Below are 20232 nucleotides of genomic sequence, written 5' to 3' on the forward strand. Positions count from 1 at the left end.
TCTCAGTTTCCCAGAGGATCATGGTCATGTAGACCTTGTTAAAACCATCCTGGGGGAAGATCATTTTATTGTCTACATGCATCCGAGTGCTTAAGAGTGCTCGGAACATGTGGCAGTTACTCCTATGTGGCAACATCAGGCAGCAGCTGTCACCTCTGACATCATCAGCGAAGCACATTGGGCCTTTTTAGGTGGCAGCGTGACCTTTACATGCTGTGAGAAACAGCTCAGAGAGATGGTAAGGACGATTTGTCGAAGAGCAGACATCTCGCTTTCCTATTAAAACGTACATGCAATCGCTCCGAATGCAGCTCGTGAGACGTACTGGACACACACACACACACAAACAAACACCAATAAAGAAACAGGATCCATGCATTTGAAAATCTTACAATGTATATAATTGACACAAGATTTCAGGTACAACAGCAAATGAGACATTTGTATTTTTCAACCTCTTTCTGGCATCTCTTCTGGCACCAAACTCTCCAAACTCTCCATATGTTTCTGGTAACAACAAAAACTATGTAAATAAAAACAAGACAATTCAAATTAATTTCCCCCCTAAACATTGGCACCTTAGAAATGCCTCCCACGCTCAACTCAGTGTAGATTAAAGCGGTTTTCAACGGTCGGATTACCAGCTTTGATTTTGCCACTTACAGTGGTAAATGAGGGCAGGATTGAGCGGCTGATATAAGATCAGTGCTCTGGACCCACCACTGTTCCACCACAGTTGAAGAGGAGGCATCTTACTGGGCCACATCTCTCTGCATACACACATTCCCAATCAATAGTCGTTCCTGGAAGGTGTTGACTCATGCATTGATTGACCAGATTGTGATGTCTTTGTGCTGACAGTGCCATTTATTGGCCTCATAAAAGTGCTGGTTTTATAAAAGGGAGAAGGACTTTGAGCAACAAATTAATGAGATCAAAAGGTGATGGAATTGAGAGGGGGTGGGTGGGGTGGGGGGGCTTGTTGTTGTGCAAATTTCAGCTGATGACACTGTGAGGGAGTCATTGAAACCGAAGCCTGAGTCTCAAGTCGCAAGTTGTCATCGAAGTGGAATGTCACCATCACAGTTGGAGTCATTTCTCATTCTTTTACAAGGCTTTTTTTTTTTTTCTTTAAATCTTACTTTCACATTCATCTTCTGATTATTCAGGAAAGTGTCAAAAAACCAGGACCCATGCCATGCTCTTGCTAATGGATCTTTGCTTTTGTATTTCTCCTCAGTTTAACACCTTATGTCATCATATCTGGCTGTTTTTAAATCTTACAAATTGACCCCAACCTTATACAAAAGTGTCAAAGGCAGTCACAGGCAGACTTCTTAAACCAGGGACTAACAGAGCGACACGCACACGCACATAGACACACACACACAGCGCAACAGAGCATTCATTACTAAAGCATTTAAAAAAAGAAAAAAGAAAACTAAGTACCATCGATATCATTTGTCAGTTAACAAAAGTCTCTCTCATTCATTGACCATGTATATAACAGATGGGTCTCTTACAAGTTAACACAGCCCCAAACCTACTTTACTGGATTTGCAGTATTATCAGCTGTCAAGTTCACATGGATTTTTGTTAACAAAATGAATTATAGAAGATTGGCCCAGTGTAAAACTGAAGCAATGGTGTACTTTAAAAAGCACATCCATTTCTCTGTCATATACAATACTGACAAGTACAGATAGGATTAATACAGTTTGGGAGTTATTACAGTAGTATGGTGAAAATACTCATTTTTTGAAAAATGAGACGTATTAATCTCCCATTGCCGTCAGCTGTATAGCACACAATAAGAGTCCAATACATTTTAATACATTTCTGTGCCACCCAAACAAGATTCAAACAGGCTATATTGTCCATCTCCACTGTTTTTGCTCTGTTATTAAAAGACAAGTGCACACAAACACATGAACATTTACACACATGCAAGCGTAGTCCCACGATTCTGCACACCCTATTCCTAAATAATAATAGCTCTGACTTCAAATTAAAATGTGCTTTCCCAGCAAGCGCCTCATCCGGGAAAGCCTCGCACTATATCTCCACCACATTCCCACTAAGGTTGACACATAATGAAGCACTGTGTCATTGTCATATTGCCTTTGCCATCATGTAATAGCATGAGCAAAGCTCTAAAGGTCATAATAACTGTCGAGGGGTGAGAAGCGTAAAGAAGGAGTCGGAGCGTGGGATACAAAGAGGCAATGATGTGAAAAAAGTTGCAGAAAAATATAAGGCAGACCAGACAACGAAAGAAATAAGAGTCATAGCATTAAAGGATGTGTTTGTTATAACATTTTGATATCTTATCGGCTATTTCCTCTAAAAAAAACAAACTAAAAAAATCAAAATATGTACACGGCTGTGGTTGCTATAGCAATAGTAGTATGGTTCAAAGATATGCACGGTGTGGCTTTTATTGTGATATCTATCACTGCTACAAACAGACAAAAACTTATGACCGCTGGATGCAATTAGGAGGATTATCGCAGGGAGCACACAAAATGATGCTTATTATATTTTCACTCTGCTGTGCATATTGTAGGAATACTGTAAAAATAAAAAGCGTAGCAGTGTTTCTGCTCCTGTGTAAATCTCTGTTCTGCTACAAAACTGTCGAGCCTTTGCTGTGGTGGTGGGGGGGGGGAATTCAAACCGACACCCCCATTCCTCATACGGTGCTCTATAGTGGGAAGCCGCTGTCATCTGAGATGTGCCCCGGCCTAGCATGTGCTTTGCTTACACCCCACTCTCGACTTGATCCTACACTGCCAGCAGGGTTTTGGGGGGGGGGTTGGGGTTCGGTGGGGGTGGCAGGGTAAAATGTAGGGACGAGTGGATGGATGGAGTGGTGAATGGTAGGTCGTGTTACTCCTACGATCATGTCAGTGTGAATGTGATCACAGCTATTATTACAGCTCAGATGGCAAAAAGTGCTGACACAGAGTGCACTCTTCCTCACCGTGGAAGTATTCTGAGGCTTTATGTCTAGATTATACTGCCATGAAAGTCAATCAATGTTTTATTTCACTGAAGTTTGTGGTACGTGTCCTTTTTTTTTCTTCTTTTTTTTGCCATAAATACTGGGGAGTGATTAAATCACTGACGGATCCATTGTGAGTCATTGATAAATAAATAATTTTACTGAACACAAGTGCTGTTCTCAGGAGTGGAATAACAAATATATGTATCCTAGTGCCACTGCAAAGCCCCATTCTCTCTCTTTTTCTCTCTCTCTCTCTCTCTCTCTCTCTCTCTCTTCCCCCCATGGTGTCAACACCAACATACTGTTAGGAATATAGTTTTACATATGTCTTAGGTACAGATATAATCTCAGAGAACCCAAACACCAGAAACAAAACATTACAAGATGCAAAAAAGACCAGCTCTAGTTGTGTCATAATATAGCAAGAAATAAAAGAGAAGAGCAGAATCAACACATTAATGAATACTCGCAATTCCATTTTGTTCTAATCCAGAACCAAAACAAGGTCCGTCCAAGTGATTTTGTTTTTGTGGTTTCCTTAAATTTACTTAGTTTTGGCAAAGTGACTATCCCCAGCTTCTCCTCCCTCCCCGTTCGGCCTCCACAACCCTGTGTCACAAACTCAGTCCCAGTTGGTAAAATCCCCCGCGATTATCGCCGGAGCAGCAAAATGAGCAGCGGTAGCAGGTAGATGGCGATGCAGGGCAGGTTCTGGTTGGCCAACGCTTTCACCTCCTTGTTGACTGGAAGGATGGGGTAGTATACAGGTCGTTCGGTGGCGGGGTTGACGATTTTGGGGCTCCGGGAACACATCTCTTCCTCGCACGTGGCGCTTCCTGAACCACTGGTATCGTCACCTATAGACAGTCAGGACACGAGCTCAATGGTGTGACACAAAAATACTGTTGAGTGTGTATCCATAGTTGTATTGAACATTTCACATTTACTCGGCTAGTACTACAGATAAAGTTGAGTGTCCAGGTGCAAGCTGCAGAAAAAAAAAGGACAAGGACGTAATAGCCAACACTACCCTGTGTTACCTATACTGTGATGAAATATGATCAAAAGGCACACATATTTAGGCCAAGCACTGTTTCTATAACTTTGTGTTAGTTAAAAATGCACTGGCTTTGCAATTTTCCTGGAGCTTATAAAAAGTAAAGCAGAGAAACAGTGGAGTGTGATAGTGATGGTACACACTTGTGTCCTGGAAGTCCACATCCTGGCCGTTGTAGGCATTCTTCAGGCGGTGCGTCATGATCTTCAGCTGCATTATCTGTTGACGTATTGTCATGTCTGGCTTGGTGATGTCAATTTCCACCTCAGGGTTGTTGATCTGACTGGCCAAGCCATCGCCCATCACCTCAGGAAGGTACCTGACAACAGAAACAGACTGTGTAACTGTGTAACTTTTGCTGACGTTTGGCCACAATCGCCAAATGTGGTAATGACTCCTTGAATTAGTTAGGTTAAAGACATCCTCATTAGGGGACCAGAGGGAACAGAATGTGAAATGACTAAATATATGCAGAGTAATCACTACATAAATTCATTGAGCAAGAATCCAGTTTAAACCTTTAAGAGGAATACTGTGAAATGTCTTTTTTCTACTACTGCATTTTAAATAATGGTATACGAATGTTTGATTACCTCAGTAACAATCATCAATTACTGCTTAGATAATACATTCCTTTATAGTTGTGTAGGTCCTACCTGGCACGACTTATGCCGTTCCAGCACTTGTCCTCAGCCCCGGTTCCAGTGGCCACTCTGTCACTGCAGAGCAGACTTGGAAACGAAACCCAGTACGACTGCATCTCCCTCAGCTTCATGGTTACATCAGACACCTGAGGTTGAAAAGAGCAGAATCATTAGCATTTGTGCTTTGCTCGAAATAACAGCGTGCCGGTGCGCTTGAACTGGAGAGTTACGGAAAACTGCTGCTTCCATAATAACCGACTGCAGCGCATTCAACCAACCATCCCCATCTAATCACCCACTGGTTGTCTGTGTCAAGGTGAACGGAATGGCAAAAGGGGTTTAATTGTCCATGATGACCAATGTCTCCAATCTCATAAAGAATCACTGTGAACGGGCTATTGCACGTTCAGTCAGCTAAATACTAACCAGCTTTTCTATTTTGCTCGAGAAGGTGTCCAGCTTGTCGTCCACTGTAACTCTCTCTCTCTTCAGGCTTTCACCACCTCCTGTGCTGTGGGTTCCTTCCTCTCTGAGGGTGCCACATGCCTGGTACAACTGAAACGGGAGACAGTGAAGACGAGACATATAGAGAAGAGAAGATACATGAAAAGGGTACGAGGCGCGGGGGGGGGGGGAATATGTAAATTTACCCAGCTCCTAATCTAAGTTTAGCTCAGCTCAAACCTAAGTGCTTTATCAAAGCCACTTTCATCGACAACTGTAAAGCGTCCTGTCGAACTGTTACCATCTTACCATATGTGGATGAACTTTACGAGTACACACGAATGTGACAGTGGTTATTTGCAAAAGCTCTGACTCGATCGTGGCAACATTCGAGCCAAATCATTTTACAGCTCGGGATAAAGTAGTTGTCCCTGTGAGGCTCACGTTTAATAGTAAGACTGCAGTCAATCTGTCATTCTTCTTAGAGGAGCTGCAAGCCTTTGAACCTTCACATTTAACTAGACAATAATCCCAATGTAAGCTTCTAATAACATCTGCCAGCATCACTTGTTAGTCTTGTGTGTATCATAGTAGATAGTACAAAAAAATAAAGTGTCATCGCTGATGCATTTACATGTACACAACATTGTTTTTATTGTACGCTAGCTTTCGATGGCGACTGATTTATGTCACAACTTAATCTAGCATAATTCTACCTCATATAGTATCAGTTGACGTCCGTGTGAGATCAACACCTTCCCTCAGAGGCCGACGCTGTTGTGTGATTACCATACTGTGAACCGGGCCAGAGGCCGTCTGCCAGACTATGGTTCACCTTCAAGCCAGCCAGGCTCTTTAACAGCAAACCGGCACAGAAGGAGCTTTGTCTTTCCTCTCACCATCTACACGGTTTTCCACCTTCGCCAAACAACTCGGTCAGATGTTCGCTGGTGCCAGTGCCTTTTAAGGGACGTATAAAAGTGTGGCTCGAACGCCATTAACAGGGAAGCTAATGCTTGGCCCACAGACTTAAGGATGACTCACATGACTCCAATTAAAACTGGGTATGAGGGGCTTTGATTTAGTGGCAGGACAGGTGTTAATTGTACAAACAAAGCAGGGGGCAATCAGGTGCCAGTAATCAAAAACCATGGGATTGAACCAAAATCAACGGGACTTTATGAGTTTGCACCGTGGCGTTTTCTGACAGTATTTAGAAATGAGTCCTTTTTAAAAGCTTAACAGCTGCAGTGAGCGACTTAGAAGTGATGTCACCGTGTGAACTCATTTGAAAATGGTTTGAACTGTTTGAACAGACATTTATGTGTACTTCAGACTGTAGTGCCCTTTGACCTTTTTAATACAAACAAATAGAAACCGTTGCAAAAGAGTTCAGACCAAGCTGATTACGCCAATCAGCTTTGTATTACTGAGTAACACTGTGGGTATTACTCAGTATAGGGGCGTTGTGTTCTCGTGTTGCCCTCCAATACTGTGCACAGGAAGTGATTGGTTTTAATGTCAAGACAGTCAGAGAAACAACATTGTGCAAGTAAATTAAAACATCTGCAAACAGGTCGGACTGTGAGACACTTCGAAACTTCAAATAAAGGTTTCAAAACACCCGCTTCCCTTCAAATCAATGAATATAAACAATATAAACATCATTTGCTCCTTTGTTGCTCTGTTTTCCCTTTGCTCATTATTCCTCACTGAGGATAAGGACTTAGCTAAGTTTTAATGCCAGGTACTCATCATCAGTAATAATGCTTGGGTTTCTACCAAAACTAGATTTATATCAGGTGGACACATTTCTGTTACGTTCCCCTTCCTCCAGCCCTCTGATTAAAGCGCTGCTAACTGCCGGTGGAATGCTGGTAGGTGCGAAGTTCTTGCTCCTAACACAAATTATAACCTTGCATTGATTCATGCTTGAGCAAACTACACAGCTTTGTCTTTGCTACGTAAATCAGACGTCATCGTGGATTACAGTGGGCAACACTTATCACATTAAATTGACTTGTACTGTTAATAGCCAGTAACTCCTAATCAGGGCTATTCAAACACTGGGATATAAAGGATGTAGTGTGAATTTGATGGTGTTGACATGCAGTATGTTTGCAAAATGGTTGGATTTTTCTGTAGTGAAACAGAACCATTGTATGTTCTAACCTTGCTGTTGATGCTCATTATGTTGTCCCCCATAGTCTGCATGGCTTCTGATATGCGCAAGGGAAGGGAGAGGAGCACTCCATCCACACCCGATGGACCATAAAAGCGATCGGCCACCTGAATCAAAGTTTCTACAAAGAGAGGGAGGTACGGTGACCAGGAAGAAAGCATTAACAGTTGATATGAGGTCGGCTGGTAGAGCCATAATGTGGATGTGAATGCTGCCCACCTGCCAAATGCCTCCACTCAGTGTTGAGGTCAGCCTGGTTGGCCAGACAGCCCTTTATGACGTTACTGCAGTAGTTAGCGCAAGGTCTGGCGGAGGCCATGCCGCGGCAGTGAGGACAGTAAGTCATCTTCATCATGGCCCGCGTGCACTCAGGGCTCAGCTGCACCTGGGTTAGGGCAAGGACAAAAATAAATACACAACACCTGGATGAAAAATTGCTGTTTTGTCAAGCATAGATGATCTAACAGCTTGAAAGCTTGAAGGGAAAGCAGCAGCAGTTTTTCAAAACAAGGCTTCTATAAGAAGTCAAAGAACAAGAAAAAAAACTCCCACTTATATTTAACATGAAAACTTCAGCTGAACGTGCAGAACTGTGCATTGTCTGTAGTGAGGGGGTTATACTATGGGGGGGGGGCTCAATTTCTTAATCCAAGATACTGCTGTCAGGTGTTTGCTGGTGGTATTTATGGAAGAGCTGGGATTAGCGCTATATAAAAACTGAGGTAGATGTTTCCAAAGAAATCTCATAATCCAGTTCATTTCTAAGAAATGCCAGAATTTAAGACCTTTCAAGACAGTTCAAACCCTAAGAGCATTCAGATTGAATACGATCTAAAAATGAACAATCCTTAAACTAGACATTGACAGTCGCATAACCTCCCATGGTGACCTGTTTTAGTTTGCAGCAGACTTTCATTCAGCCCAGTTTCCTTGGAAACCACTTTGGGAGAATTATTATTTTTTTTGTTTAACATGCAATGAAAAGGCCCTGACAGTCATACGTCTATCCTCAATTCTGAACTCCATCCTTCCCTAACTCAAAAATGTCTCTCTCTATCCCACAAGGTTGTTCCCCCAGGAAAAGGCCTTCATGCATGAAAAATAAAACTGGGTTAATACCAGTAAGCTCTGTTCACAAGGGAGTGCAGCTATGCATGCAAAACCTCAGGAAGTATGTGCATGTGTGTGTTAGAGAGAGAGAGAGAGAGATGGAAAGAGAGAAAGAGAAAGAGATGGAAAGAGCCCAGCTACGCATACAAAGCTCCTCTAAGCTGACATCTGGGCCGGCCTGATGCTTTTCCTAGACACTGTTCTTCCAACACTACAGTCACAGAGGAAACCAGTTTTAACAAATATACAGTGCAAACGGCAACAATAGGGATCATGTCGGAAAACGTCAAACTCCAGACCTGTCAATCATTTCAATCCAGCGTGCTCTGTGTAAAAACTGAATTCCCAGGATCCATCGTTCCCTGATAAATATCCTGGCATTAATAAAGGCAGTGCATCATATATAGTCTCAATAATGTCTCATTCCCTTCATATTATGTTAATTGAGTCAAGTTCTAGTGTCAAGATGATTGATTCTTTAGTTTCCGCCAAACAAATCTTTATTTTCAAAATTTTTTTCCCTTGGCTTTATTGAATGGCTATTTATCGTTATGTTACTAACCCCAATTCCCCACAAGGATAATTACAATGTAATCTAATCATATTTAATCCACACAATTAAGGCAAAAAAACTATTTATTTTGATGCCGTTTCAAAACTAAACTAAATCTCGAACCACAATTAAAATATGCAATGAGAAAATGCACCTCTGATGTAATGTGTACATGCATATGTGACTTAATTATTGTCAGTTAGACATGGCGTTTCTCATAAACTGACAGAGAACAGCAATAACCACATTCCCAGGATTAATCTCCAGTCATCCGAGACGTGAGTCAGATCCCACTCTTGCCCTTCTTTGCTCCCCTCCTCCCATGCTTCTCCTACCACTTATTAGCCAGGGTGAGTCAGTCAAATGCTTTTTTGGTGAGAAAGAAGAGTGAAGGGAGGGAGTTTGCAGTGGGGAGTGCCTGAAAAATAAGGCAGATTTGGGGTGGTTAAAAAAGCTAAGAGGTTAAATTGCAGGGGAATTATAATGGGGGGGGGGGGGAATATAATGTATATCATGGAGAGAGCAACCAAGACTCACATATTGTGTTTAATATTAACTTGAAACAATGGAAAGTAGGAATTGCAGTTGTGCAGAGTGCAAAGGAGAATCATTCAAAATTCTGGACAGGACTATGGAGATTGATATGAATATAGGTTTGTCTGAAAAACGATATTTGCACATGTGGGTCTGTGACATCATTGTGCTATGCTTTAAAGACACTGTATAATTGTCCTTGGTTGTCCTGATAGTTGCCTATTGTGTAGTTACTCCCCATACCTGCCAGTGTCCTCTATATTATTTGCAACAATCCTCTCTCTCTCTCTCTCTCTCTGTGTGTGTGTGTGTGTGTGCTTGTCTTTCCTCTGTAATTAGGAAGGATATATGAGCGACCTCTCCCCCTTGTGTTACACAGTGAGCCAATCGAGACTCCTTGCCTCCAGAGTGAGCTATGTGGCGCGTGGCCTATTTCCTACACTCCCCAACCCGAGGGAATAAAACAGTCCAGAAAAAGTTGAGGACACAGCAACTGGTGCAGCCTGGAGAGAAGCAACGGAGGAATTAATTCTGTACCAGACAGAACGACTGCATCTTATTTTCTGTCTAACAAAAACATGGCTCAAAACATTCAGTTTTTCCACATATCTTGGGTCTGCCTCCATGCTCTGCTTTCCTACATCCCCAGGCTGACACTCTTTCATCACCCTTTCACTACTTTTCCTCACGGCTAATCCAGCTTACGCCTATTGTGCATTCGTGTCATGTTTTTTTTTTGTAATTTGGAAGCTAACACAGGTGTCCGCAGAGGAGAGTTTGGAGCACACACACAGGAAGACGCGTGACTTTACTCCACCCTGTTTTTGTACATGTGGTAAACACCTTCACACACGCGGGCCATTAAAGTGGCAATATTTATAAATAGGAGCACTTGTCTTATTGGGGTCCAATCAATTTAAGATAGGATTACAAGAAAAAGGTGGGGAGAGATAAGAGGTAAGTTTGCATAGTATGAATGGTTTATTCATAGACTAGAGTACATGATGGAGCACAGCTCTGGGAAATATCAACAGACATGATGGAGCACAGTGAAGTGGTCGTGGGACCTCTAAGACGGGGGGGGGGCAAGAGAGGATTGTGGAGTTTGTCACAGTCTTTTTTATCATCTTGCTCTCATGCTACTTTCTGACTGTTTTTTTCCAGCCCAGTATTGATTGTCTGCGGGTGACGACAGCAACACGCTCCCACACAGAATGAGTGAGAGTATGAAATTGAACAGCTGGCTGAAGTCTGTACTTCCTTTGGTGAAAATGCACTAAATCAGCCTTGACATAAATGATACAGTGACGAGAAATTAGACTCTCCCCAGGCTGCAAACCTACCAGGAATTTTGTCGGTGGAATCGGTTTTTGCTGTTGAACAATTTTCATTTTCACACAGACTATCAAGGAATGCTTTGTTGACCTGCTGTTGTGGGGTACGATGTTTCATCGTGACAGCTACAGAGAGAACCGTGTCAACACTTGATATAAAAAGCAGCAGGCTATTCTGAATGAAGACGCTGTCAGCTGTGAACCTGCCACCTCTTAGCAGAAGGTGGGAGATAACTTTATCTTGGCGCTTAACCATGCAAGGCCTCTGGTCCTGCAGACAGCTCTCTTCTTCTCACTTATACTCGGGCCTGGATGTGGGTGCCCAGCAGCCTGTCTGCTGCAGACATCTTCACCAATTGGAAAAAGAGCGGACTTGGATTTGGTGAATGGATTTTTTTATCCTGGAAAGCTTTTTGAAAGTAAGTAATGGGTGCAGCAGCTTCTTCTGGGGACTGAAACGTCTCCAGCAACACAATGACAAAAGCAAAAGTGCTCAACTTGAAGAACTTCAGTCGACAGAATGGTCTCTGACTAATGATGCAAATCATCAGCTCTCAGGAGTTTGCCCTGCATTCCGTCTTTTTGTACAGCTCAATAGACACGGCTTGAAAATTCCCTTTGGCAAGGACTGACCAAGTGGCCCCACACAGCCTCCTCTACAGCTTGCTGTTGCAGTGTCACAAAAAATATCCTGTTGAAAGCGAAAATAGTTTCTCTCCAGTAGGTCTTTCAAAAATTTCAGGTGCGTCTAAAAATATGGCTTCATGATGCAGAGGAGCCATAGTTGGATCAACTCCTCCTCAAATAACGGTGTGGATATAATAACTCCTAGCGCCCTTAACTGCGGTCTCCTGAGTCACTGCACCTGATCCTACATTATGCACATGTGTCTTACCTGGATCTAAAAAAAACATCCTAAAGATGAGGAAATGAAGTAAAGAATAATAAAAGAGGGAGAGAGAGAGAGAGGCTGGAGGACTGCTGCTAAACTACCTCTGTTTAAACTCATTATTAAACACTTTCCATTTTCCTGTGGGGTTCAAAAGTCAGAAGGGATATTTTTTGTATCACTTTATTGGGACTTTGGACGAGTGTGTGTAAATGGGGCAGAGAGCAAACCACGACCTCATTCAGAGTAGGAATGATATTTTGTCATTTTGATTATTTCACATGCGTGACACACATGCGCTGCATGGCTATTTGCAGACTGTCTCTGCACAAACATAACGGCATCAGTTGGGAGGTGTATAAACATGAGGAGCCCCCACTAAGGAAAGGAAAGGTATTGTACACAGGAACAGAGACATTTGTTCTCTCTCCCAGGGCCACGAGAAAAGAATGGCGTCATTATTTTCTCGCAGACCTCGTTAGGGAGTTCTTGCAGCTTGTTGTTGACACATCATCTGGGCATAGGTTTTTTCTTGTGCAGTGTCCGACCACTAAAGTGTGATTGGCCAGCAATTTGAAGGAGTTCTGCACTTGAGTTTCTCGTGAAGTATGAAACGTCCCAGGCCAGAACTAACTTTGTTCTTGTTGTTGAAAAAGAACACATTTCTCTGTTCTTGCAGAGTATGTACAGGCCTTTATTTAAGACGTTCAGCATGCAGGCACTTCACTGGCACATCTGTGGATATGTTGGATATATGGAAAACACACTACGGGCCGGGCCATGTCGAACTGATGCAAACAGTGCAGTGCCACCCACAGGGCTACACACTGTGCATCAAAGTAAAAGGGATATGGATCATACAAATTCTCTCTCTGACAATAAAAACAATCTGTCCTTTGTCTTGTGTTTTTTTTTTTTATCTTTTCATGCTCACACACAGCATGGCCGGTTAATGTTTAATCACGGACAAATATTGTAATAGTCATCACAGGAGCACAGAGTTTCTCACGGGGCCCCTGCTTTCAACACTTGACCAGTGTCCGACAGGGGATATTTCTCACGGTTGCATCAATACTGACTCTATCTCTGAGGAGATAAAATGATTTCTTAGTCTCGCTCTGATCCTAACCTTACTTGTGTTTTATACACAGAGGGAACCATTTTTCTCTCGGGAGATATTAACCCTCCCTGCAGCTTTCAGAGTGGAGTAAATGTTAACTGCTATTGCAGGGGGCCGATTGTCTCAGCCAAGGGCCACGCTTCATGAAAGCGCTCGTTTCCACAAACATTGACCTGTCATTGCTTTATACTCTGCACACAGACTCCTAAAAACAGATATGTGTGTGTTTAACTACCACTGAGGTTATCAAGGTATGGCTGGTGGATGGAGTGAGTGATTGTTACTAGAATAACTTGTGATGAACAAAATGGAACAGATGCTAAATCAGGTTAATCTGCTGGAGGTAAGAAAAACATTTGCTAACTCGTGGTTCATTGACAAATATCTTGAGGTGTGGTGATGTTCACCGTCTACCTTCCATCACCAAGCACTTCCTTCACTATCTGATGTGTATTGTACAGCTAGCTACTGTGTATTAATCCCGTCACTCAACCAAAGTCAACCTTATATTTTCATTGAAAATACTCTACGCGGAGGCTGGTAACATTTACATATAAATATCAATTGACCCACTGTTTGCTTTTTTTTTTTTAACTGACACCATTGAATACTAAACGCCTGCATAAATCAAAGCTTGTTTTGAGAGGAGGAGAGACGGAGGTCGAGGAGAAGAGACTGAGAGAAAATGAAAGAGATGGAGATGAAGACAGGTTTCGCTCAAAAGTCAAATCCTAGTAAGATGAAATGTTTAAAATGGAGGCCGATATATGCAGTTCTTTGTCTTACAGGATATTTTTCATGTCATACTTTTTTTTTTTTCAAACTGATTTTTGCTCGTTTATACTGCATTTTAAATAAATATCTGATGATAACTGACCTTAACACATTTAAACAATCTTATTTTACCTGGGACACCTTGCGTACCACGTCCCCACTGACCACCAGTCCCTGAACAAAGTAGCGCGCTGCCACAAACGTGCGCATGACCAGCGTCTTCACCACATGGGGAATGTCTCCAAAGGGCCGTAGCGTGTCCATCTGCTTAGATACGCACTCCAGGTAGTCCTCACCTGCAACCAACATTCACATTCATTAAAACCTAGAGGATCTGAAAATATGGAATTGTCTCAACACTTAATACAGTTCATATTCCCAAAGCTATGAGTTAGTATTAGTATAAAAAATGGGTATACCTATGACATATTGTTTGTTTGACAGGTAAAAGAGCTTCTCCAGCAGCTTGGCCCAGAATTCGTTGAGCACCTCTTCCAGGTTGACATTGGAGCCTTTATAGTAGAGCTTCAAATCCATGTACAGGTCAGAGAAGACCTCGGACGTCTGGGAATACACTAAACCCCAGATTGCAGGTAACTTCTCCTGTAGTCTGACTGCAGAGCGGTTCTGCAGCTCCAAGAAGTAACCTAAGCACAAACAAAGAAAGTTAAGTCTTTAGGTTAGTTTAACATTATATGCTTTTGCCACATACAATATGTGGAGGACTAGAGTGCAACTTTTGTTCCATTTCATATCCTCACATTACCATTGTAACACACTTGACATATAATGTTCAACACTGTAAATCTAAATAAGAAAAAAGAAAACGTCATTCACACAAGATGTGCCAATCTATTGAAGCTGTCTGAGAATCCCAGATGACTAACACAATTTCATTCAGTAAGGACAAGAAAGAATGAATGAATGAATGAATGAATGAATGAATGAATGAATCAGATTATTTTACACAACAGTTATGTAACTGTTGCTTCTTTGTGCTACATAGCCAACAGTGACCAACGCCGTTTCACTGTGTGGGGGGAAAGGAAAGTGAAGCAGGAACTATACTCCTCCAAAGAGAATTACACTAATGAGGTTCAGACAGACAGGAAGCAGACTTTGAGCACACTGTCCAAGCGAGACAACAACAACAACAACAACAACAACAACAACCACCAATAAAAAGACAACACAGGGGAACTACTCAAGACTTAAGTCTTACAGAAAGCACACAGAGCCCAAATCTCTACCAAGGCCACTTGACAGCATAACAAGAACCACGTCACATGTGGATAACCACCAAAATACAATCATTTCTATGGGCCATAACCCATGTCCTCCGAAAATTCAGATTATTGGATGTTGGATTATTGGAGAGAAGTAGCTATCACATTGTACTGTTGTACACTGAAGTGCATACATTGTCATGTTTTGATGAATCACAGCTTTTCTATGGTCACAGATTTGGTTTGTTTTTTTTACATCCATTTGTGTGTAAACAATGTTTATAAATGAGACTCCCGCTCTGCCAAGAGTATGACAGCAGAGGGTCCAGCCCAACAACCACATGTCCGAACCATCAATCCATTAAAGTCAACACAAAAGGGCTCCTATCTGCCTGAGTATCAGTTGAGATGGACTTGGGAACATGTAGTCTGCAGATGTGTTTACTTTGCAAGTGTCTTTTCTCCGCCCTCGATCGGGAGGTTGTGGCCTCCACAGGCAACACCTCGCCTGGAGGAAGTGTATTCTCTTCAGCAGGCTTTTTCAAAACATCCCACACTTTTTTCCTCATTTACAAAAAAAACCAAAACACAGAAACTCTGTATCCAACAGCGTCTCTGATGAGAAGAGGCAAAACTTAACAAAAGACTGAAGCTACACAGTAGTATACCATGTGCGCGGGGCCTGCAGGCAATCATAGCACTTGGAGTTACATAACATGTTAATATGCTAAGCTCTTCCTGACCCATCTGCGTGACATTATCTAAGCACTGGCCTTGTTGAATGCTGCTTTCCCACTCATTAATAAACACCAACTGGGCTGTTGCAAGGCTGTTATTTGCTGCTGTCCTCTGGCATTTTCACAGACTCTGAGCCAAAAGGTCTATTCTCATCGGAGCCATTGATCTGAAGAAGATGTATTGACCAGGGAACATTAACCGAAACATAGTCCTGTGAGGACTCACTTTAACTCCACAAGCAGACAACCACTGGCAGACCTACAATACATCATTGCATATTCTTGGTTTTGCTAAGTATAATAATTATTCTGTGCCTTATGAATACTTCCAAAGTCTTACACTGCATCCAAAACATTTACCCAAGTCATCTTGGAAATATCGAAAGACTTTCTTCCAGTTATATAATTTGTAAGCTCCAAACCCTGGGAAAACAGATCAGATTCCCTCATCTACAACCTCAAAATTGTTTGGCGACACGACACAAATAATGTCAGCGGGCATTATTTCTAAACTGGAGGTTAAAGTCAAGTTGTCAGTCACGTGCATTTTTGATGCTTTGGAGGCTTTCAAAAGAATGCAACAGATGACCTTGCTGATGTCAAATAGAACTTCCCATTTTTCCCCGTTTCTCATTTAAAGATATTATGTGGCAGTTGTACTTTTAAAGAAATGAGTATAATGAATAACATGGTAGAGGCAGAGAAACCTTTTCAGAAAACCTCTGCAGTGTAGAGCACAGCACACACGAGCGGGCGAGTGTCTCTGTGTGATGCAAATCACTTCTTCGATTATAATGCTTAGTGAGCTACGCGTCGCTGACATGCAGCAGCACCGTTTAGTGGTTTGTTTAGTAGTGAGACTTCCTGAGTACGCGACACAATCATTCCCATCACTCAAATGATCTGCAAGCATAGTTCTGGGCCAGGGCAGCTGCGTCTATGTCACTCACAGGAGAACACACATTTGAGCCAGACAACATTTCTAGGAGTCTGCAGAAAGGAACATACACTCACATGTACACAGAGAAAATAACTTCAAAGTCACAAAGAGAGACAGATATTAAAGATTAAAGATTAAAGAATGAAATCCCCATTAGAATTCATTCCGGCTGTCAACTATGAGTGTAAAAATGTCCTTAGTAATATCTGAGGTAACAACATTGCTTCGTCCACATCACAGATAACAGTCATGATGTGGTTGGGACTTTTTTTTTTCCTGGTGCCCAGCTGGGGATCACCACAACTGAAAGAGCGATCTTTAATACATGGCACCACACTGTCCAGTTCCCCCCTGCCCTTCAGCTGAAGTGAGTAATGATCATCATTAGTATGACACAAGGTCCCTGTGTGTGTGTCTGTGTGTGTGTGCGTGAGTGTCGATGACCTTTCTTATTGTATATCTGTTTGTGACTCTGTGACAGGGAGACATGATCTCAGCCCCTTCCTTCATCCTTCCTCCTTTCCCTCAATCCTATATCATCCTTTAAAGCTCAACCTCCACCTTTCCTCCCCGAGCATCTGCCCTCCAGGGAAGGAGGGATTGCTTATTGTATTTCCCAGCACATTGGACAGGACAAACAACTGTTTGGAAAGTTGAGCAGAGCCTACTCATATTTGATGTAGTAGTCACAAGGACGGTGTATTCATTATATATTTGGAATTAGGCCTATTGACTAGTCACCGATTACTTTTGCGATTAGTCGACTAATCGGATCATACGTAAATCTTATCACACCAGCATGCAGCTGCACTTATATAACCGCCATTAGCTTCCAGCTTTAAGTGTTTAAGGTATGTGCTAACTAAAAATAAAGACAATTGAGATGATAGTTCAATCAACTTTGCAGCTTGTAGCAGCATTTCTGACATTTTCTTTAATGTGATAAATAAAATAAAATGCAGGCACAATTCTGGCCTTTAACATTTTTTTTAGCTGTAAATGTTTAGTGCATTGTAAAAAGGAACCAAAAACTATGCACTATGAATATATATTATAAAACATTAGCATTATGACATCACAGTCATAATGTTACAGCAAACACATATCACACGTGTGCTAAGGCTAATGAAATCATTGTTAATATAAACGTTTACAGCTATAAGTAAGTAGCTCACTGTTGACGTTAATTTTACCAGCTAACTAGCCAATTAGCTTACCGAGCTGACTGTCCCTCTTCGTCAGAAATGTAATCTTCCTTTTCGTACAACACATTCTTCTTTTTCATTTTTGCTAAAATGCTCCCAAACTTTCGAGCTCCGTTGCCGGCTAGCCATGATACTATTTGGGCATAACTTTACCGGCTAAACATCACGCCTAACCCCGATTACCACTACTACTTTTAGACTTTTAGACTTATTTTAACCATAAAAGGCCATAAAATGTCCTGTGAGTAAGTTGCCCATTTCCAGAATAACTTTCATTATCTGGTAGTAAATTATTTTCATTTTAAACTGCATGTTAAAATGGTGTATTAACAATTTGAAATGAAGAAAAACAGAAACATTTACAGTATGTAACCACATTCAGTTTTCAGCTTTCAGAAACCACTGGAATCCTTCGACAGCACAAAGCGCCGCGTAACTATGGTAATGAAAAGTGTAATGCAAACGTGTCGTCAGCGATACGCGCGGCGTTAAAGGGTTAAGTGGAAAACATAAAACCTTATAGCAGTACAAAAATATGTCACTGAAAATTGGTTCCTAAATTTAGCAACCGTAAGTGAAGAGTTGAACCAGAACAGCAAACAGTCATTTCTATGTGCATAATCATACCAGGTAGATTATACATTGGATATAATGAAATATTGTCATGTTTAGTTTAAGTGGGCTAACATTGTGATTCTTATCATGTCCAATGAAAGTAACTGTGATTAAAAACCATCAGAATTATCAACTCATTTTGGTATGATGGTGTGGGGGGGCGCTGATGGTAGACATCCGATTGACAGTTTAATATGGCTCACACATGCATGCACATGCACATGTGCGCGCACACGCACACAGACACACACAGACACACACACTTTGGAGCAAGCCTGTGTGTCTTAATGACTTTCTTCCTGCAGTGAGAGGGGAGTTAATGATTTCATTTGTAATCAGTCTGAGCTTCACATCCAGGCCACCTTGACATGGCAGAGTCTGATTTTAACTCCGCTCCTTTCCTCCCCTGTCCAACTGCTTCCACGTCACCAAACACACACACACACAGACACACACATAAGCACACTGACATAAACTCCCATAAACCACAAAATAGTTTCCCCCTCTTCCCCCTCTTATTGCGTTATCATCCAACAAAGTGCCTCTCAAATAGACTCTGTCCACATGCTATGTTTGTCAATGTCTCTCTACCCTTTGAACCCCCCCCCCTCCCCTCTCTGTCTCCCGTGTCAAGCTGTATTATTGACAAGACATTCTGTGTAACACAGTGGTTCTATTGATGTTCCTCTTCTGCCACTCACCTTTTCGGATGGCTCGGACTGCTCCTGAGTTACTGTCTCACACAGAGGCATAAACTGATTAAGACCTGTGATGCTTGTTTCACAGTAATCCATAAGGGACTTTCTCAGACAGAGCCTTTCTTGGGCCTGGCAGCATTGCCACTCTTAGGATTTGTCTATTCTCACCTTACTCCGGTAACTCGCATCTCTTGTGTAAACTCATTTTGTCATTTGTTTCATCCTACATCATCTCACATGAGTAGGAAATGTCTCAAAGCACTCAGGGGAGCATACATGGGAAATGGGAAGAAGGGCTTGGTGAGTTTTCCAGAAATACCAATAAGAGATACAGAATGAGACAACACTGTTATATCGATATTGTTATGTTGCGTTGAAATCATAGTCTTAGCGCCGCGGCCAGTTCTCCTTTCCCTGTGGTTCTCAATCAACTTCGCCCTGCCCGCCTGAGCACAACCTGACCACATGGCCAGTGAGAACCTGGTTAGTAAAACAAAACAATAATATCTCAATTATTTGAAGATGGACATTAGCGGAAGATGCACTTCGTGTCTGTAATTTACGTTAAAATTCAACTTCTTTTTTCTTTTTACATCATAACAACTGTGGAACAATCAGAAAAATGTGTCAAGTGTCTCACAAGTGATTCAGCTAAAACATAACGTGATATATATATATATATATATATACACACATCATGCGTCGCCTTTCAGATAAAAAATATTGTGTTATATATATTGTGTATTGCCATTCAGCTAAAAAAAGTACCAAATTTTCTTTATGTCCATACTAAGCTTTTTAACTTAAAAAATAATGCAGGTGATTTTAACCTATTCTTATAGTGTAAGTAAAAGCACTATTAAATCAAAAAAATTCTTGCTTACTTTATCACACTCAATAACGTCTATAAACGGTGTCTTTTTGACGAGGGCATCTGATGTGAGATGCTACTCAGAGCTGTTTTTTGGACTTAAGCAAGTTACACAAACATGCTTTTTTTTGCAAAGATAGTAAAAACATTCCAGGGTATGAAACTCAGAAAGGATCTCGCATACAAAAACGACTTTTGTTGGTTGTTTCATTGTAGGCCACAGAGAAAACTACAGATTTCTTTTTTTCCAGTAGCTTGTACCACATCAATCTCTGCAATTGTTCGTCGAACA

The 20232-nt window shown here is 41.7% G+C and overlaps 1 protein-coding gene across 1 annotated transcript in view; it reads right to left on the bottom strand.

The window, feature by feature from the left end:
* Positions 1 to 378: 378 nt before the first annotated feature.
* The window catches only part of LOC131462437 (glypican-1-like), a 60400-nt gene continuing 40546 nt past the window's right edge, over positions 379 to 20232 (bottom strand). Inside the window, exons 4-11 of the mRNA XM_058633674.1 lie at positions 14068 to 14295; positions 13781 to 13944; positions 7554 to 7719; positions 7325 to 7455; positions 5135 to 5263; positions 4721 to 4854; positions 4208 to 4383; positions 379 to 3864 (exon numbers count right to left, since the gene is read on the bottom strand). Of these exons, the coding sequence (XP_058489657.1) occupies positions 3659 to 3864; positions 4208 to 4383; positions 4721 to 4854; positions 5135 to 5263; positions 7325 to 7455; positions 7554 to 7719; positions 13781 to 13944; positions 14068 to 14295 (1334 nt within the window). The 3' untranslated portion in view covers positions 379 to 3658. The remainder of the gene's footprint in view (positions 3865 to 4207; positions 4384 to 4720; positions 4855 to 5134; positions 5264 to 7324; positions 7456 to 7553; positions 7720 to 13780; positions 13945 to 14067; positions 14296 to 20232) is intronic.

The sequence above is a fragment of the Solea solea genome, chromosome 1, assembly GCF_958295425.1.
Source record: "Solea solea chromosome 1, fSolSol10.1, whole genome shotgun sequence".
Taxonomy (NCBI): Eukaryota; Metazoa; Chordata; class Actinopteri; order Pleuronectiformes; family Soleidae; genus Solea; species Solea solea.